This window comes from Dendropsophus ebraccatus, chromosome 10, assembly GCF_027789765.1.
Source record: "Dendropsophus ebraccatus isolate aDenEbr1 chromosome 10, aDenEbr1.pat, whole genome shotgun sequence".
Classification (NCBI taxonomy): domain Eukaryota; kingdom Metazoa; phylum Chordata; class Amphibia; order Anura; family Hylidae; genus Dendropsophus; species Dendropsophus ebraccatus.
This window is the reverse complement of record NC_091463.1, coordinates 23163172-23184749: the sequence shown is the minus strand read 5'-3', so window position 1 is coordinate 23184749 and position 21578 is coordinate 23163172. Positions and strand designations below refer to the sequence as shown.

Below are 21578 nucleotides of genomic sequence, written 5' to 3'. Positions count from 1 at the left end.
TCTGTAATAGGTTTCATCAGCCAAAAAAGCCTCCTTCTGTACTCAAGAAGCAATCTCCCAGCCTCCCCCCCCTGACTTCTTATCTGTGCATTATCAGGCAAACACGTCTTCATTACAGAGAAGCCAGTGAAGACGGGTTCTGCTCTCTCCATTGTAAGCCTATGAAGGGGGGAGGGGCTGAGGGAGATGAGGGAGCAGGAAGAGGTGACATGAAGGTCAGCTGTTTGTAGACTCTCTGGGCACCTAAAACGCTAAATTCAGGTGTCAGAAAGGTCAGTTCTTATCTATGAACTTACTGAGAGAAGATTGCAGGGTGTTGTGCTTTGCAGGACTGCTCCGTGGTCAGTCACTCCTAACAGCCCCTCCCCTCTCCATAGCCACATAATGGAGACAGAAATCCTGCTTCATTTGATGTGAGGGGGGAGGCTGGGAGATTGCTTTTTCAGTACAGAAGGAAACTCTTAGTACATAAAACCTATTACAGAGTTTCTTAAAATCGCTTGAACTGTTGATATTTAATGTTTTCAGAAAAATGGCCCTGAAATGACAGTTACGCTTTAACTGTTTGTTGTTTGATTAATTAAGCTGTAGCAGGGCTGTGGTCAGGCAGGGGTTAACATTTTCCGGCGTATAAGGCGAACCCCTGACAATCTCTTTAAAAATAAGGGGTAGTCTTTATACACCGGAAAATACAGTACTTCGGGTGGGATATATTTCCCAAAGATTAAAGTGGTTGTCCAGCGAAAAACTTTTTCTTTCAAAACAACAACTGGTGTCAGAAAGTTCTATAGATTTTAAATTTACTTCTATTAAAAATTCTTAAGTCTTCCCATACTTATTAGCTTCTGTATGTCCTGCAGGAAATGTTTTATTTTCAGTCTGACACAGTGCTCTCTGCTGACATCTCTGGCTGAGACAGGAACTTTTTCTCGTTTTTCTATGAATCCCCATAGAAAACCGTAAATCGTTAAAAATCGCTCAGTGTAATAGGACCCTAAAAATAAAACATTTCCTGCAGGACATACAGCAGCTAATAAGTATGGGAAGACTTGAGAATTTTTAATAGAAGTAAATTACAAATAATATAACTTTCGGACACTAGTTCATTTGAAAGAAAGTTTTTCGCTGGACAACCCCTTTAAGCAGGTTAAGGTCCTATACTCTTCATACTTTTGATGGTGGGCTTGGCTGTCAGTATAAGGTGTACGGGGCCCTAACGATGATCCAACAGATTATGATGGTGAAGAAAAGGGTCCAGTTTAATAGAAAATCAATGCCCAACACCTTTATTCTCAGGGAGATAAGCCGCAGTCAGAGCAGTTTGGCTGTGGCTTACCCTTCCCCATAGAGAACACAGGTGTATGGGGAGTACAGGTACGGGATGAAATCAGCATTATGCATAGAAAGAGTAACCATTTATCCAGTATGTATGCCCAGATTACCAAAGACACATAAGTCTATAATATGCCCTATTAAAGTAAGCAGAGGTAAATGTATTGCTGCAAATCTACATGGCAGACCAAAAAGAAACAAGACCTATGCTCTTCCAAATGTGTAACCCGACAGCTTCCGATCACAGAAGTTATCCTGGAATAAAAAAGCACAACTACTTTCTTGAACAACTGCACCACCCCTGCCCTCAGGTTGTGTGTGATATTACAATTTGGCTCCATTTATTTCAATGGAACTGAGCTGCAAAACCCGCACCCAAACTGAGGACAAGAGTGGTGCTGTTTCTGGAAGTCTGGACAACCCCTTAAAGTCACCTTAGACTCCCAGGACAGGTTAGCAGGAGGTTACCCTGTGATTACACAGGTTTTAAACTTAACAAGGGACACTTGCAGTGACTGACAAGCTGATGCAACACCAGGCTATTTTCAGACAACAAAATAGGGAAAGCTCCACCAGTCTAGAGTTCTGGAAAAATGAGGGACACTCGGTTTCTTTCCAGAAGTATCTGCGTCATAAGTCCATTCCCTTGTGTACTTCTACCAGCAGTAAGGAGGTTTGCATCTCTGCATTCTCCAAGGAAAGTAAGGTGTATATTTAGAGGGAAGATCCTGTGCTGAGAGCAGACCGTGATAAAGTGTTTTCCAGAGGCTAAACTTGAATTGGTGAAACCTATCATAGATACATGCAAATATATGCTTATACAGATGCTGAGGTACACCACTAACTACCAGTGTAAAAAGACAAAAAAAAACAACTATACAACATACAATCCCCTTGTATTTAAAAGGATTAATGAAAAGTATTCTGATGTATACTGCTAATACAATGTGTTATGACACGCATTAGGCTTTATGAAATCCATGGGCACACTGGGCTGTACTAGATTGTGGATACACTGAACAGTGATCACAGATAAGAACAGTGACTAATCCTAGTGCATCATAATTTAAACACAAAAACTTTTCTTGACCTGTAGCTTGCTGAGGAATTCTGATCGCTGCGGCTGGGCTGACAAATGATTGAGCTTCACGGTTTCTAATTGTCTGGTTGATGAAAAACCTCCATCGGCCAACGGGTGATGATTGTGGCACGGACTCCCCTAGAAAACGTGAACAGGTTGAGAAATCAGTAAATCCAAGCAAAATTACAGTAAGTAATTCAGTAATTAAAGAGGATATACCATCAGGTACATCCTCTTTAATCTCACCCACCGATCGAACAGCGCCGTCACGGGGAAGCAAATGCCGCTGTCCATTTTTGGAACCACGGCCCGGTTCCGTGTACGGCTCAGTAATTTAAATGTTTCAGCTTTGCTGCCACTCTATGTTAAACACTCACCTCCGGCTGGGGTAGATGTCGGGACTGCCACATGTTCAGAAGATCCCATCTATAAGAGCAATTTGTAAGTTTAGTATGACATATAAATAGCAAGACTTGGCTGGTTTAAGTAACATTATTTGAACTCACTTGGCTATTTGACTCTGATGTGGGAGGCTCTGCTCTCTCCGCCACAGGAATACTGCGAAGTATGTCCTGCGCTTGTGTTACTATCAGTTTCAGCTCCTCTACAAACCTATCTTTTTCAGCTTCCAGAACAAAGTCATCCTCAACCTAGGGAATCATGATAAATGTTAATTATTGTAATTTTTTATTATTATTATTACATATTTGATTAGGTTGTGTTATAGGCCACACCAGCAACTCTACTGTTACCCAAAGTCCATGCCAAAAAAAAAAAAAAAAAAAAAATCTAATCTCAACTTAAAAATCTTAAAATTTCTCCCCCCTCTCCTCTCCCTCCCTTTTCCCCCTTCCAGCCTATTATTCATAAGTGTTCATTCTTACACACTGTATTACCGCTATTCTTTGCAGCATCCTCAGTGCCTAATTGTACACTGTGTAATTTGTCCTTGTCAAAAATGAAATTTTTTTCAAATAAAGTGTTAAAAAAAAAATCTGAAAATTTGTGTCCTGAACAAACATAGCAGGAGAGCACCAATAATGAACCAGAATTGATTTATGCCCTTCCAGCTATCCTATTTACCGATGTGTCTACTCCACAGATCTCCTTGAGAGAGCTGACAGTGAAGCTTCCATCAGGGTCTGGGATGGTATGTATTTAATGTTGATCCAGAGAAAGTAAAAAAAACTCATGAGATAGGAGCCAATTTTCCCCATCCTAGTAAAAACACCTCCTTAACAAATCTGCCACAGTCTCCCACATAAAGCTGTGAAGCCTTCAGAATGTGATCAATAACTTTTGACATGTCTGATAACATGTCAAAAGTTATTTCTAGTGACAGAAACCCACCCAAGTAGAAATTATGTTGAAAAGTTACATGCAATTTAAGGTTTATATTACTGTTTTAAAGGTTTATGTAATAGTAAAATTATTAGAAGACTCAAAGTCAGTAAATCTGACCATATAAAAGGCAATGTCCTCTGGAGCATCTCCATCTGCATCAAATTTAAAAGTGACCATCTTGTTGTTATGAGTCTCCAGTTGGCATTCCACCATGTTATCGCCAAATCTTGAAACCTGCAAGAGTGAGAAGGAAGAACTGATGAGAGCTTCCCCTTATATTATACTCAGGTCACAAATGCTAAAAACAGATACACATACCTCTAGGAACGTCAGATTGAATCGTGTCATTTTATCTGGTCTTGGGCAAGAAGTTCGGCGTTGCTTCATCTTTTCTTGCTTGCCGTTCGCAAGGGATCCATCAGAAACGCCGTCTCTGGGATAGTCAACCTGGGTGCTGCAATGCAATAGTTTATTACCAAAAGTAGACAATACATGAATAAATAGGTAAATGGCCGACAAAAAAGGACAAACAGGTAAAAGCTTGCCACCTAAATGTATTCTTACAGAAATTTGAAAAGGAGATATCTCAGAAAAATTTATTGTGGAGCAAAATTAAACGGGCACACAAGGTCATCTGGAGATTGGTGGGGGCTGTATCCCCAACAATCTCATAGTTGTCCCCTACGTACAGGACTAGTAAGTTTTAATTGGAGAACTGCTTCAATATGAATAAGTTGCTGTAACCTTCTTATATTTTTAGCATCTAGTATGGACAAGTAAAAAATGCTTTGGCGGGAATATCCCTTTAACATGACACCACGCAGTCTAGAGAAGCAAAATACTTAATAATTTACCTCTGAGCAGGGTCGCCTTTCTGAACACCAGACAGTTCAGCCAGATGTGCCTGGAAATGCAAACATATATCATCTGTCAGGAATGTACAACATCAGAAAAAAAATTTGTATGACTAAAACATGAATTGGTACCATGTTAGTACCGCGACCTAGTGCAGACAAGGAGAGGTACGTGGAGCAGAGACGCAGAGTTTTCTTTCTAACATGATACATTGGGTTAAAAGGGGTTTTAGATCTACAATACATTTCATCTACAGCTGAAAATAATCTATTGTTCTCTGGCATCAGTGATATCAGGCTGTATGCAGTCCTTCAATGTTATAATGGTCAGGAAAGCCAAAAAGATATGCCCTAATAACAACACTCTCACTTATCTACAGTTCTGAGAATTCCAAGAGGACACAGAAGATGTGACTAGAAAAAGTTTTATACTTTGCACACTCAACGCATGTTTAATTTAAAGTGTCACTGTCATTAAAAATTTTTTTTTGCAGAAATCAATAGTACAGGCGATTTTAAGAAACTTTGTAATTGGGTTTATTAGCAAAAAAAAGGAATTTTTATCATGAAAAAAGCAGTTTGAAGCTCTTCCATCTGTCTTCAATGTTCTATGGAGAGAGGGAAATGAGACACCAAAACAGGACAACAAAGAGTTAATTTACAACTACATGACCCGGCTATCTCCTCTGACAGTCAGCACTGACCTCTCAGACCTCTGAATACAGCTTTCACCCAGCTCTGTGCCTGTAATCCTTTGTTCTCTGCTGCTGACTCATGCCCCTCCTCCCCCCTCCCCTCTCTATAGAACAGACATGGTTGAGTCTGATGCAACAAGTCACAATTTCCTGATATTTTGCAGTGAATAGAAAAGAGAAGGGAGGGGGGACCTGGGAAGTCTTTTTAAATGCAGATAATGGCATATTTGCCTAATAAACCCAATTACAAAGTTTCTTAAAATCGCCTGGACTATTGATTTCTGCAAAAAAAACCAAAAAAACAAAAACAAAACAAAAACAAAACAAAAAAAACGACAGTGACTCTTTAATGGCCACCTCTGAAAGCAGCTCATTGACTCTGGAAACAAAGGTTTAGGGGCCCTGAAACAGAACGTGCACAAACTTTCCTGCAACATCTGCCGATGAAGTACAGTTAAAAGGCCCTAACACACATGAGTGCATCATGTCCAATTCTTAAGGTTCAATTGACCTCTATTGGATGTGTATAGCCAGCTTTACAGCTAATGGTGTCAAATGTAGTATTACACTAAAGAGTCTGCATTGTAGTGGTCTGAGCCTTCCTATACCTGGGGCACAGACAAACCACAAGGGCTCATGGGTAACAAGTTCCATAGATACAGACCCTATGAGGGATGGAATACATACCTGTTGTAGTAATGCTTGAGTTACGCCACTCTAGTATACTAAACTAGCATGTACTATTTTTTCAGCAGTGTTACCGTAACACAGTTTTGTATATGGAAAAGTAATAGCAAATATTTGCTGGAGGCCAACCTCCAACCCACCTGTAATAGGTTTGGATGGTGTTGGCATTAAAGAAAGTAGGTAGTGCCACACACAAATCTTACACAGGGGGTCACGGCCCAAAACTGGATTAAAGTGACATTGGGGCAATAACAATTATCTTACCATGGATGGCATGCATGCAAAATAAAGATTTCTACACATGTAAGAGGGCCACGTTCATGGAGACATGCGAGGAACAGGTAATTTTATATGAATATGTAACTTCTGGGTAGTCAGCAGGCTTGTGATGGAAACAAGGTCATACCTGTTGGAATTTCGGATCTGTCTGATGGCTCTGAGCAGGCAGCTGGTACACATCCTGAGGATTAATATTCTCAGCTGCAGCTGAAGTCGAGCAGGGCTGTGACATAGGATTAGAGTAGCCAGGTTGTTGTGACGATACGTGGTTGTCAGGTTGCAGATGAAGCTGCTGCTGAAGAACTGGTGCTGGCTGCTCGGAAGCAGAATGAACTTGATTTTGTAAAGAGCTCTGGTCCACAGCATCTTTGTTGTGAGATACAGGTAGCATCCCGGACATTACCCGCATATTGTCCACTGTCTGTGGCTCATATGCTTGTACAGGTGGATGCTGCAACTGCATATAGGATTCTTGGGTGGAAAGGGAAGCATTTGCATGCACAATATTTTGCTGGTTGTTCTGCTGTGTTTGGGCCATCAAAGGCTGATAGCTTAGATCATGTTCAGAAGGTGGGACACCAGCTTGTGAATAAGACAATGGAACGGAAACCAGCTGATTAATGCCCCCCACTTGCACAAAACCTTGGTTGGTGGGCTGCTGCCCCACAGAAGGCAGAGAGCTTTGACTGGGATCTGCATCTGACTGGACCGATACGGCTGATTTATCTGGAGACTGTACAGACTGCTGTGTATAAACAGTATTTTCTGCCTGTCCTTCCACTCTATAGTCTTGTGGTGGGGTCATAGTTTTCTGCAGCTGAAGGTTTGCTGAAAGCTCAGAGGGCAATACGTGGGTAGCATAGCTTTGCGTCTCTACAGCCGATAATGCAGGCATTGCATGGGCCCGGTTTTCAGACGGTATTGAATTCTGAGCATACGCAACTCTGTCTGAAGACTGCAAAGGTCCATGCATAGAGGAAGGGACGGGGTGACTGTACAATGCATTTTCTGCAGCAGGCAGGGCATGCTGTACTGCTAAATATACAGGCTGATGAGAGGGCTGCATGGGCTGGGAACCATACATAACGGTATTAGACTGAGGAACAGTCTGCTGAGCATACACCTGTTGATCGGCAGCAGTAGCTGTCTGCTGTATGTACACCTGGTCAATTACTGGGATTTGTTGTGAACTGTAGGCTGACTGGACAGCTGGGGACGCTGGTCTATGCACATGCTGCTCACTCCCTGGTGCTGAAGGTTGTGTAAATGCAAGCTGGTCTGTAGCCACAAGTAGGTGCTTATTCTGTATAGGTTGAGAAGGCTGAGGATATGCTTGCTGATCAATTGAAGGAGTTAGATTTTGGGTATAGAATTGCTGATTGGAAAGGCCAGGAGATGATTGAACATAACCTGAATTGTCAGATGACGGCACAGTTTGCTGGCTATACTGCTGATCACCTGGTGGAACCTGTTCACGGTTATATAAGATCTGGTCCATGGGAGCTTGCTGTGAATTGTTAAGTCGGTCTGCATATAAATCTGCTTTCTGTACAGCTGGTTGTATAGGTTGCTGAGCATACAGGTTTTGCTCAGACGGTGCCATATTTTGAGGAACATACAAAGGCTGCTCAGAAGGTACCATGGCGGGTTGCGTACGTACAGGCTGCTCATTTGGTGGCATCACATGCTGACTAGGAACAGACTGCTCTCGTGGGGGAACAACATGCTGGGCAGGTGGTGGACCTGCATACTGACCACATAAAGGCTGCTCTATTGGTGGCGCCATATGCTGCACACACATGGGCTGTTCCACTTGTGGCATCACATGCTGAACATATGCAGGTTGGTCAGCTGAAGACATTAAACGCTGAGCAAATACTGTCTGTTCTGTTGGTGCTGCAGCATGCTGAACATAGTTAGGCTGTTTCTCAGCTTGTGGTATGGTATGCTGGGGGTACACAGGTTTCTGCTCCAGGGGCAGTGGTATGACTTGCTGGGTATATACAGTTTGCAGCTCTGGTTGTGGCACAGCTTGTTTACCATATACTGGCTGCAGTTCAGATAGGTTTGCACTTTGCTGGGAACACACTGGCCGCTGGTCAACATTTTGTGGTAAGCTTTGCTGCACATATACAGGATGCTGCATGGGTGAGGGCATAGTTTGTTGGGCATACAATGGCTTCTCAGTGGGTGGGATAATGTTCTGAGAATACATGGAGTGCTCTGGTGGAGGTACATTCTGCTGAGCATACAGAGGCTGGTCAGCTGGATGAATAACAGATGAGGGTACAGTTTGCTGGGCATACATACTCTGTTCAGATGATGGCACTGACGGCTGAGAATATACTGGCTGCTCGGCTGATGACGTTTGCTGAACATATACTTGATTCTCGAGGGATGTAGCCTGTTGTACATACATAAGCTGTTCAGCGGGTGTAGCTTGCTGTGGATAGGCAGCCTTTTCAGGTAACAAAGATTGCTGTGGATACACTGGCTGTTGGGCCTGAGTGAACTGGTCAGGCAAAGGCATATTTTGCTGTATGTAACGCATCTGGTCTGCAGATTGCAGAATTTGCTGGTTGTAAATCAGCTGTTCCGGCAAGACCCCTGTTTGATGCACAAAAGTAGTAGTCTTCTCAGATGGCACAACCTTATTCTGGGCAATAACAGTCTGTTCAGGGGCTACAAGAGATTGCTGACCGTAAGCTTCCATAGGAGGAATGTGGATGTAAAGAGGCTGCTCTGTGGGATGATTCTGCACAGGAACAGGATGGACTGAAAACTGCTCTGAAGGTGCACTGACATGTTGAGGATACACTGGCTGCTCCACTACTGCCGGATTTGTAATATGCAGTGGGTATGCTGCTTGTTCCTGAACAAAGGAAGCCTGCTGGACAGGGATCTGTGACATTGGATACTGGTTGTTCGGAGGCTGCTCGTGCACAGATGTCATCATTTGTTGTGCGTGTCCACTACCTTCAGGGACAGCAGATGCTGGAGCGGTGAACGGCAAATGTTCTAACTCATGTGGATGATCAGGACGCACTTGCTGCAAAACAGTTTCCTGTGTAACTGCAGTCGGGTGTATTATATTAGGGGTTTGTTCCACAGTTGTCTGTTGCATCAATTGGCTTTGGTAAGCAGTCTGGGTGTTGGAGCTCTGCAGCTGTTCCAGGTGCGTCTGCATGTGGAAGTTCTGTCCTTGCTGTAAATTTGATGAGTAAGCCAAATTGTCTTGAGACGTCATCGGAGGCTGTTGTACTGCAGCTACCTGATGTTGCTGAACGGCACTTTGGATTCCCATCACGTTTTGGCTCTGATGCATCAAATTCTGCATGCCGTACTGATTTAACATAGTTGGATGGCATACAGGGAGAAGTGTTGGAACTTGACTGTCTGCAGCTGGCGCAGTAAGAACTTGTACACCTGTTAAGCCAGAAGCGTCCAGCTGAATGCCAGCCCTTGTTTGCTGAGTTGCCATTTGTGAAGACATTAACTGAGGGGACAATGCAGAAATCGCTGGTTGCAATACTGGCATCACTGAAGCTTCTAACGTATTAGTGTGAGGAAGAACTTTCCCGTCTGCTGAATATGCCATTTGTGCATCTATAGACTAAAAGGGAAAAATAAAATGGTTAAAAAAAAAATCATAAATAAAAAAGTAAATAAAAAGGCAATACAATTAATAATGCAAACATATAAATACCTGTGCACCGAGCTGCCCATCCATCAGCTGTTGGTATGGAGTGCCAGGCTGAGGCATGCACTGCACAGATATCATTTGTGGCAGGGGCATCTGAGCAAAGGAAAAAGAGTAACTAATGACTAATCTGCATTAAAACAGTGCTAATGCCTAACTAAACAAAAAAAAATAATGCCAACCAAAGGGCACACCCGTCAGTTCATTTTCAATGGAACATCAATCAGGTTGTCTTGTCCACAAGGACCTGCACTTAGGTGAAACTGGAAAACATATGTTCCACTGAAAGTCTCACCTTTGGGTACATTTTCCATTTTCCTATTGTACATCTGAATTGGTTCTCCTATGCATTGCATAGAGCTAAAAAGTAACGCCAAATGTTGTGAGCCTCATTGTAAAGTGACCGCTATCCAGTCACAGGGGAGTGGATGTGAAGGCTACAGTCACACATCTTATCCTCCTCTTGCCCAGTTAGGCTTGATTGACTGCTGCTCCCTGTACCCATGCCGTCAAATCAATCATGATTGGGCAAGAGGAGGAAGTGGTGTGGAATTGGAGACGTCACATCTACTCCACTGTGTCTAGATGGCAGCCACTTGTATATATGTTCAAAGTTGTTTTTAATACTGTGCAGTATTGCGTAGAGTAGGTGTCCCCACTGCAATATGAACCCAAAACGTGGCCATGCCCCCCCATCAGTCTAGCTGCATCTTAAGGAATCCAGGGATATATGGCCCAATTCCCTAGGCGAGTGCCATTTTCCAGTGACAAAGCCTGCATTTACATATAATCTCTTGAATTTCAGATCCAGGCTGCCACTGAATATACAAGTCTGTGTAAAGTAGAACCCAGCTGCGGACAAGGTGTAAAAAAATCTGTTTACAGCAGGTGGATAGACACAATGTTCACTACTAATGTTCAGGAACTAGACTACCCATAAAAAGTACAGATCATGTCGCAAAGAATGACTCCTCAAATAGCCCTATGGATCAAAAAAAGCGTTCTAAGGATCACAATAGAGCAATTATAAACACATCTTGTTCTTTTAAAAAAGTTTTAGTTTTTTTAAAAGCAGTAAAATTAAAGTTATACAAGTTGCCTATTGTTGTAATTGTACAGACTTAAAAAGTGTACCTGATGTTATAACTTTCAAAATCTAAACCAAAAGTGGATGTGATATAAAGCAAATTTGCAATTTACATTTGTTATATATATATTTTTTTTAGTTATCACAGAGAGCACGGCACTTCCTGTTTTCAGACTCTTTTTTTTTTTTTTCTCAAATAGTCAGAAAACTCTGACCTGTGTATCCCAGGCCATCTCAGCACACAGAAAAGGCAGTCATGTGATTGATGGAAACATTGGGCTGTGACTTTCTGTACTGGCCGGAATTCCTGTGTTTAGTCTGGGTTTTTTTTGTCTTCAGGAGACTGGACCTGGATATCTGGTAAGTTCAGCTCGGTTTTACAGCATGATAACAAAAAAAAATAATGAATGTAAATGACAAACTTGCTTTATGTCACATCTACTGTTGAATTAGAATTTGAAAGTTATAACGTCAGGTACACTTTAAGGGACCTGGATAACTCGTCAGTTTTACTACAAGGCGAATGGTGTATGACAAAAAAGTTCAGTGTATCATGGCAAAATACAAAAGGAACACAAGGAAAAACGAAAATTCCCTGTGTCCTAAAGGGGTTAAAGAGAAGGCCTCTGTGACACACATTTTAATATGTCAAGTGTTAGATTACAAGAGCAGCACCGCTGCATATTTCATGGCCACCATCTCTTCACTTGGAGAACACAATGTCTTTTATAGGAGCATGTACTCACTGTTTGTGTTTGCTGATAGTGACCCATGACGTGCTGCTGTGGGTAGAACTGCCCCATATGACCGGGCTCTGTTTGAGGCATGCCTGGGACTTGCTGTACAGATATTGCTTCATGGGAAGTAGCATAAATGGCACTGTGCTGACTGGAAGCATCTGACAGCGTAATAGACCCTCCTACTATATCAGACAAGCTATCAGCTATTAGAAGGAAAAAGGAAAACATTTGTCAGTAACCGAGTTTATAGTGAAATTACAATACAAATAAACTAGAACACAAATTCATATGGCGGAAAATGAACATATCCTAAACCAGCCATTCCTAATCTTTATACCAACAAGGAACCCCTGACAAAATAATCCACTGTATGTGAACCCCCTAGAGATACCTTATCCCTACTTTAATAGACATCTCCTGCTGTTGTAGTTTTCTGAGAAAGTTCTAAGAGGGTTCAACCCCAGTGTTTCCCAGAAGGCATAGCTAAGAAACTGGAATCACCAATGGCACTAGAATAAAATACAGACTAGAAAGATTTTTTTTCCTTACATAGCCTCCTGGGTTAGCAAAATAATGTTAAATGCAATTGTGATCGATAACACAAAACACCTGCAGGGTTTCAGAGAGTTTTTGCTTGTGTTGTGGCCTGTATGCCGCAGAACAAAAATGTAAAACTGAAGTGTGTAAGTTGATGCTACTTAAAGGTAAAGTCACACGAAATTAACAAAAAAGGCAGGAAGCCAGGAGGTGCGGGAAAAAACCAAAACAAACTAAACTTATTTATCCTTGTGCACCGTAGCACGGCTCCCGGGTCCGTTGACAGCTGCCAGTGACCTGCAGCTCTCCTAGCTGCAATGTCATGCACCCAACTGAGTGATTGCCTGCTAAGCCAATCAGTGATCAGGGCAGGATAGTGCTCCAGTCACTGACTGGCTGAGCGGGCAATTGCTCAGCTGGGCCACGATGTTGCAGCTGGAAGAGATGAGGATGCAATGTACCAGGTTTTCTGCTGAAAATGACTTCTTGTGGCGGTAAGTGGGACTTGGGAGCGGCACAACGGAAGCAAGGGGACGGGTGAGTTTACATTATTATTTTCATGCACCCACCTGCCTGACGGTTTTAAATTTGGTGGGACTCTTCTCCTTTAAAGAGTACCTGTCGTCAAAAAAAACCTTTGACATGTAAAAAGTTTTGATCAGTTGGGGTGTGAGTGTTGAGACCGCGAGCCAGAAGGCTGCATAGTAAGTCAGTCTATGGAGCTGTCCAAGTCAGATGGACACAGGGCAGAGAGAGAAGCCCACAGCAGCACGGTTGTTTCCATGCTGGTTCTCCTGATTGGTTGCAACATGTCAAAAGTTTTTCCGATGACAGGTACTCTAAGTACTCAAAGAACAAATTTTTTGTCAATGCTTATTTAGACTAAAATGGGTTATTACAATAATTACCATGAAAGCCAACACTATATATTTAAAGATGCCCCTTTCAAAAAAACAAAGCAAAATTGTCACATAAAAGAGGAATTTTAAGAGCAATAGCCAACTGCTACTTTCAGTAATTAGGGGAAAACCAAATGCGGCAACAACAAAATATCCGCTGTGGTATACAAACCTGTAACAGATGAGCACTGCTGATATTGCTGCTGCTGCTGGAGTTGTTGGCGCACATGCTGATCCACCTCAGTCTCCTCACTCTCATTCACTCCTGCCTGTGATACACCAGCAGGAACAGGTGTGCTCGTCTGTGCTACTGGTGCACCCACAGCTCTGCTCTGCGAGTCCCTGCGCTCCTCTATGTGATCAGCCAGCATCTTCCTCTCCCTTGTCTTCTTGATTAGGCAAACTCGATCACGTATAGATTTTGCCACTGCCTTGCTGTCACTTTCATGGAAAAACCCAGACTTTACCTGTACATAAAAAAATGGAAAAAATTAAGAATGTGGATAGATTCATTAGAAAGATGATAATTAGATAGACAGATAGATAGAGACAGATAGATAGAGACAGATAGATAGACAGACAGACAGACAGACAGACAGACAGACAGATAGATAGACAGATAGATAGACATTCAGTCACCATTTCATAAGCCACTTCATCCGGATTATCTAGCTCCAAGTTAAAGCTGAACTCTATAGCTTCATTGTCTTTGTGTTTTCCTTTGAGCTTTTTGGGATCTTCTACCCAGAGTCTTAAACCTAGAGAAGCATTTACTCCATCATCTTCCTCCGCTAATTCAACTCTTAGTCCAGTGTCTTCGGCAAAGAAAGCATGGTTTAACAGGTCCTTAATGGATAACCTGTTAGCAACAAAACCAGTGGTTAAAACCATGCATGATCAATACAGTGAGGGAAGGGTGTGTGAATTTATTGGATGTAATGGCGCCGACTAGTTGACCTCCAAACAGCGCAAGTTTTAAAACTGTCTCCTAGAGAAAGGTGCCCTTTAATTCTCTGACAACCTTCTCTCTGCAGTGTATTATTAAGCTGTGCTCCAGTCATAAAGACACACAATACAATTACTGCTGATCTTTCTTTGCCTATTGCTGCTAATAGTTGTTTATTAATGGACACCGCTGTCATACCTCTGGATGGAAGAATTACTGCTGATTTATCGCTGGGCATTACAAACAGCAATGGCTTTCTTCTGCTGCAGCTATGTTACCATGTTGAAATTCAGTTATGGAAATATATTCCCGGGATGAACTCTGAGCTGCACACTCATTACATAGATGAGTTCAGTGGGGCTCTTTAATACTGAAAGGCAATATCCTTGCATAGGAACTGGAGTAACTACTAAAAGGAGTTTTCCCCTCCGTGTGACACATGCGCCACCAACCCTTATAAATTACATAAAAGACCACAATGCCCACAGGGTGGTCCTGCATAGCCTCCCATGTGACCGCCTGTTTTTCATTTACCTGCACAGGCAAACAATGCAGATGATAACAGGAGAAGCTACTGAGCAAGTGCTGGTGTGCATAAAGTACAGCAACAGAAGTATCTGGGAACTACAGTGAGCCCTCTGCCTGTATCTCCAAAGCCAAGAAAGTTCACATACGTAATGTAATTGCTGCACAGTCCTCTTATAATGCAAAGGGGAAAAATGCATATTTACCCTGAAGTATCCAGACAAATAGAGGATGCATACAGAGATTAGCAAACTTACAGAAAGTCCAGGTTCACACGAACCAGCACGCTCAGCATTTGAATCCCTCTGCCTGGAAAGCAGGAGACTTATGGCTGTATCAATGTTTTCCAGGCAGCCCTAGGGCTGCATTCATCCCCTACAGACCAGACAGTAGGATGGAAATCCTGAGCATTTGTGTAAACCCAAACTTTAAGTTTGCTCATCTCTAGATAAAACCATTAGCAACTATTACCAAACATTCATAGGAACTAGGGTACAAAAGTGAGCTATACACTTGTCAAAAAAAGAAACTAGTGCATTTGGAGAGAGGCAGATTTCAAACAACACATTTAATAATTTATGTTTAGCATAGGTTAAACCTTTCATGAATTGTATGTGTTACCTTCTCGACTGTTCTTTCTTACCTTTCGGTTTTATTCTGCCGTATGCAGCTCTCTATGATCTCTTTTACCTCGGGGTCGGACACTTTGTTAAAACTGGCAGGCTTAATACCCTGTGGTGTGAGGAAAGACAATTAGCGGTGCTGATGTGCTTAACGTAATGTATCCCATTATCTCGGCCACACTGAAAAATCAACACACAGATCCTGATACAAATGAAGTTCTGAGGATGACCGCCTCATGTGGAGTGCTATAACCATATAACACTAGATCCGAAGCAAAATACGTGGAAGAAAAAGCAATACAGAATAAGTTACAGCTCTAAGCGGCACACTTAATGTTATAATATAACACAGCCAAAAGGGGCGGAGGGAATGGAAAGCACAGGATCTGACAGCTTTACTGAGTAATATTGCAGCACAATGCACAACCATGTTAAGAAAACAGACGTACACTGGTTACTTTGCGGTAGATCTGAGCTGCGTTCTGGCATTCAGAGTACGGATATTCTGAGGTAGCCATTTCCAGCATGCACATGCCAAATGCATAGACATCCACAGATTCATCGTAATGCTCCTCATACATTTCAGGTGCCATGAATTCTGGGGTTCCTGAGAAGATATGATCAAAGATGCCGTCACCTCTGACACCATTTTGGAAACAAACTTAAATAAATATAAATAGATGTCAGAAATAAAAAGTCAGCAGTCACGCGTCTTCATGACTGGTGGGAAAAAAACACAAGTCTCCATCCTGGATTAAAAACATCTTCCTCTATAAAACATTATATTGCTTTGAATAAGCTCATAACAGAGAGAGAGTGCTGTATGAATCTTCCCTATATACTATAAGGCAAGCTGCTTGGTTTACATACTGGATGAGCATAGGCCTGCACATTTTGCCTTCACAGACATGCATTAATGGTTATTATGTCCCCCTCATGGGCTTTAACATTTGGTCTGCAGGTCCGGCTAACAAAGACACTGGAGCAAAGTTATTATTGCAGATGGGACTATTGCAAAAAAAAAAAAAAAAAAAAAAAAAAAAAAGGTACATATTGTGCATGGCATTTATTATGTATTTCAGTCAATTTTTGCACTTCATTTGACAAGGGTATGTGGCTTCACTGCAAAGGGGCACGGCTAACAGGCAACAGGCACCAAATAAGGCCAAATAATAATGGGTGTCAGACAATAGATTCTACAGATACAGAAAATTTATCAATGTGGCCTGAGTCACTGTGATATATCTGTGATATACTAAGCCAGTCTAATCTAACCTTACACTAAGAATCAGACTGTTCTATCCCACAGTGTCCTACGTTGGTATGAAAACTAGTAACAAAGTGATCAAGACCGCATTGTCTGGAATAACGCTGCATCTTACATCCTCCCACTACAGTATTTACATGACATTAACATGGAAACAATCCAGACATTTAAAGGGCAATTTGATACCTAAACCCCATTAAACAAACCATTCCATACCAATATAGGAAAACGCTACATTAATTCTGTAACTCTACCATGGCAGAATATTTTCTTGCTTCCCTTTTCATAGAACACGCTGGGAAAAACGTACCCTTGTTATTTCTAGTGCCGGGGATCTAAAGAACAGGGGAGAGACCATCACCTCAGGCGCACAGTGCACTGAAACATGTTTTTCTAATCTGTTTCTATTCACTGATTATGACATGGGCAGCCACCTTCAGTGGTCTGCCTTATAGCAAGCCCCGTGGACATAGGCAACAACAGACAGAAGCTGTCTCAATGACATGAATGGAAAAGGTGTCAGGACGTGTTCTGTGACCTTTAGCAGAGTTTATTCCTCTGGGAGGGAGGAGCTAAGCTGCTAGGCCCCTTCAAATGTACAGGAAATTTCCAGACACACAGGTAATAATTGGGATGGATACTGGTCAGGATTTTTCCCGAAGGGTGTCCATACCAGTAAATAAACACACTAAATATAGGAAAAACATCTGAAATTTGTGATGACTTCCAGATGCATTGCATAGCCGCCTGGGCAGGTGCCAGCCCACGGGCAACTGCTGTCAGGTGCTGACGCTGGCCCTTTACCTAATCAGGAGCGACTTTGGCTTCCGACCCTGTCAATCACTCTTTATTTTCAGGATTATACCTCCAGCCACAACATGCTGCTACCTCCCCCTAGCCTTGTGACGCTAAAGTGATGTCACTCTAGCGCACAAAGAGTGGAGAAGCCAGAGTAGGGTTTTTTTTTTTCCTACACTGAAGGTTTCTTAAAGTCTGCTGAAAAGCTTTCTGATTAGTTTTTCCTGGCCGAATTATTACTATTATAGCTTGCCGTCAACAGGTTACAAAAGTGAACACTAAAATGAAATATCCGATCTAATTTCTAAGGAAGGCGGGGAAGAAAAAGGCTATGTTCCTGACATCCACAGCATATCCATAGAGTAAACAAGTCAGTGAGCAATATATGCTACTATACCCATACAGCAACATACTGGCTAAAAGCTCCTGTTTGACAAAGTAGTCCCCCTGTCTCTATCTGCAGTGCAGTAGAATAGCAAAATAAAAAAAGACTGATAGACGTTTACGGAGGACTGCAGTCAGCATTACAGCGCTTTTCAAGGTGAAGAAACTAGACAACAGCGTGAAGCTCAAAGAGATCAAACAACAAATAATCCCATCCATGGGGTTCCATATCGGACATCAGCTCACCAATCACACTCTTCGCAAAGGACGTCCTCATCAATGTGGCCAGACCAAGGTCTCCGATCTTCACAGAGCCGGTGGGCCCTGTAATGAATATGTTGTCACATTTCAGGTCACGATGGATTATAGGGGGAGTCCGGGTGTGGAGGAACTGCAGCCCTTTTAAGATTTGTCTACACCAACTTCTTAACACTTTGGGCTTCATTACTTTGAATCGTTTCAAGTAACTAAAAAAAAAAAAAATACAAAAAAAAAAAAAAACATTTATTTCAGTACAACCAGGGGAAAGGAATCTCATGAACGGATTATAAAGTTGTGAGGTGTTTTAGTGTGTTTTTGCAAATGATGACAGGACGACCTCAAGAACGATCATAGGTAACAATCATTGTTCCGTGTAATTGGGTGAGCTATTTTAGGTTGTTAGCCATAGGGGTTGTTTAAGATAGTTTATCGTTAATCGTTGAAAAATCGCCTTGAGGAATAGGACCCTCAGTGTCTGACGATACATTGTTGGAAGCAACCACTAAAAGGGTTAAAGGGGTTGACCTCCTTACCCTTTTAATCCCTGCCATGTCCAATTATAGAATTAGAATTCTATACAGTGGGGAAAATAAGTGTTTGATTACACTGACGATTTCCCCACCCACAAAGAATGGAGAGATCGTAGGTGCAGTTATAGTGTAACTATGATAAAAATGACACACCTCTCTTCATTCTTTATAGGTGGGAAAAACTGCAAAACAGGTAGTATAACAAATACTTATTTCCCTCACTGTATAGAATTCTAATTCTATAATCAGACATAACAGGGATTAAATTGGTAAGGAGAACAACCTCTTCAACCTCTTAGTGGCTGCTGCCGACAGTGTATCGTCAGACACTAAAACTTGTGTCAACAGCAGCTCCCTTTCTTCCATACTGGAGAATAAGTCCCAAAAGTTTCCATGGGCACAATGGAAATAGTCAAGTGCTGTAGTCTATTTTCGGTTAGCACCACGGGCACTGAATGCAGCTCCTCAAGCTCCTTCTCACTGTAAATGTACAGGAGGCTTGGAACTCCTATTTTAGTGATTGGTGGGGGTCCCAGCAAACATGCATTTGTCACCTACCCTGTAAGTTAGTTGATCCATTTTTAATTTTTTGGTTTCATATAAATTAAGTGGAAGAAAGAAAAAAAAATACACACATATGAAATTTTAGTATAATAGTAATACACTGTAAGAATATGTTTCTTTTCCCAGTGCCTTCTACTTCAAGCTTAACCCAAGATGGAAATTTCCTAGAGCTGGCTCTGCTTTATAAAGAGAGAGTAAGATGCTTCCCGGCTGTATATGCAGGCGCTATGGAGAGGACTTCTGCCGGCTTACAGTGGCGGTTACCAGGTATGCAAATTCCATTCCTCCAAGTATAACCCACCCCCTTCAGATTGTGGTGCGAGTCCTAAACTGGTATTCTACAGAGGACAGATGTAGAATATCAGAAATAGGTTCCCTCACTCAGTGAAGAACAGGCAAATACAACTCTCGATCCAAGTCCTGTTTGCATATGAGCAAATGTGGAATCATGAAATGCATTGGTCATTTAACAATATTTCCGAAAACAACAAACAGCTAGGTGTAAGGTATATAGGCCCAGGTGTGTAAACTGGTGTAAACTATTCATATCAACCAATCACAACTTAGCTCTCAGCTCTGGTAAAATGAAAGCAGAGCTGTGATTGGTTGCTGTGGGCAGTTACACGCTTTAATAAATACGGGTCCATAAGTAACATCAATCAAGTTGTTACCTACTATACATCCATGCCTGTCACAAGATGGTCCATTGACCTAACAGACTATTAGATATTGATATTTACGTTTTTAAGGTGCCAGATGTCATCAGTTCTGTCACTAAGACGATGCATTTCTTTCCCTTCAGTGAGGATTCCCAGGAATCATAAAAACGCACAATGTTCGGATGCTGAAGCCCCTTTAACATCTCGGCTTCTTCTTTGAATCTTTGCTGCTCTGCTTTGGTTAATTTCCTGTCCTGAAAAATAACAAAGAATAATCTCCGGTGTGAAAGCTCATAAAAGTGAGGAGGAAACTTAAGATACTTGAAGTTTTCAAAACATCCACACGCTTCGGAAAGAAAACAAAGTTAGTTCCAGGTATATACGGCATGTGCCATGGAAGCTATTAAGTTGCACGAAAATCCCCCATTAGATCTGTGCTTCGCGCCTGTGCATGGTTTAGAGCAGATGGCTCAGACTTTGCAGATCTATTGTGGAAGGGGCATTCACACGTTCCACGATTATGGTCTATGCACATTACACGCGCCAGGAAGAATCACAGAACTCCCAGCATCATGATTCAATCACTTTAAATCTTTGCGCTACAGTACTGACACAGCCGTTCGGCTATCTCAGTACGGTGGCGCAAAGATTTAAAAGTATTCGGAGCTCCTAGCATCATAATGAATCATGATGCCGGGAGCTCTGCATTCCGTTCCACAACACATCATGGAACGCGTGACTGCCCCTAAAAGACTCTGCATGCTATGAGAGCCACTGGATGGATAATACCAGGAGCATTAGAGAATTTGTGGAACAAAAGCAATATATTATCTGATTCACCCATATTTGTATCCTCAAGCTGCATGATATCCCTATCACACAATGGGCATAAACAATGCATCTACCTAAAAATACATTTTGAAAATGACCCTGTCTTACTCTAGACTTTTAGCTTGGAGAGCCTGCACCCCAATATTTTGGACTATAAGAGTACTGGCCTACCATGGAATTGCTTCCTAGCGCACAACCTACTGCTCAAGTGTCAGGATCGACCCATATCTGACAGATAAAGCTTTCCTGTAACACTTGTATTGTGAAGTGACCCATAAAAATCCATTAATTCTACAAATCAATAATTTGCAAAGAATACATTAGGCATATGTGATGCACTGAATACTGCGTGTGTATGTAAAAGCAAGTCTAATCTAGCCATCCACCTTGATAACTTACAGCTGTTTTCCCTAACTTGCCAGGACATGATGGGGAGTTGTAGTTCTGCAGCAGGTGGAGAGCCATAGGTTGGGTAACTCTATTTTACATGCTTGGTTAGGTCTCATGTATGCAGGGCCGGCCTTTGGGGTGTGCGACCTGTGCAATTGCACAGGGCGCATCACTCCTGGCCAGCTAGGGGGCGCTCTGGCAGACAGAGAGCTGCACATATAACTTAGACATGGGAATCTCTAAGTTACATGTGCTGTCTGCGGGAGCGCCCCCTCTAGCTGTCCGCCTCCCCTCCTCCCATGCTGGTTGCTTTGGGGCTCTCCTGCAGGCACTCAGCACATCTAGCTTAGAGATTCCTATGTCTAAGCTAGATGTGCAGCCAGTAGGGACACGCTCCCGCCCACCGAGTTTACTGGGGACCCGGTAAATTACTGTTCCTAGTATGTCCGGTAAGCTCCGCCCCCTGTATACAAGCCCCGCCCCCGGCGCCGATCGCGAGTGGGACACTGGGTGCAGAGTCTTCATTATCCTGCTGGGAAGCATCAGGTTAGGAGAGGTAGATAAA

The 21578-nt window shown here is 42.3% G+C and overlaps 1 protein-coding gene across 4 annotated transcripts in view; it reads right to left on the bottom strand.

Moving 5' to 3' along the window:
- Window positions 1–21578, bottom strand: part of WNK3 (WNK lysine deficient protein kinase 3) — an 80806-nt gene that overhangs the window by 16747 nt on the left and 42481 nt on the right. For all 4 annotated transcript variants that reach the window (XM_069942902.1, XM_069942904.1, XM_069942903.1 and 1 more), the window contains exons 3-17: window positions 19874–20046; window positions 18025–18245; window positions 15779–15936; window positions 15350–15438; window positions 13875–14094; window positions 13408–13702; window positions 11806–12002; window positions 9979–10068; window positions 6400–9885; window positions 4612–4661; window positions 4076–4211; window positions 3875–3991; window positions 2920–3063; window positions 2791–2839; window positions 2423–2551 (exon numbers count right to left, since the gene is read on the bottom strand). In XM_069942902.1, coding sequence (XP_069799003.1) covers window positions 2423–2551; window positions 2791–2839; window positions 2920–3063; window positions 3875–3991; window positions 4076–4211; window positions 4612–4661; window positions 6400–9885; window positions 9979–10068; window positions 11806–12002; window positions 13408–13702; window positions 13875–14094; window positions 15350–15438; window positions 15779–15936; window positions 18025–18245; window positions 19874–20046 — 5554 coding nt within the window. The remainder of the gene's footprint in view (window positions 1–2422; window positions 2552–2790; window positions 2840–2919; window positions 3064–3874; window positions 3992–4075; window positions 4212–4611; window positions 4662–6399; window positions 9886–9978; window positions 10069–11805; window positions 12003–13407; window positions 13703–13874; window positions 14095–15349; window positions 15439–15778; window positions 15937–18024; window positions 18246–19873; window positions 20047–21578) is intronic.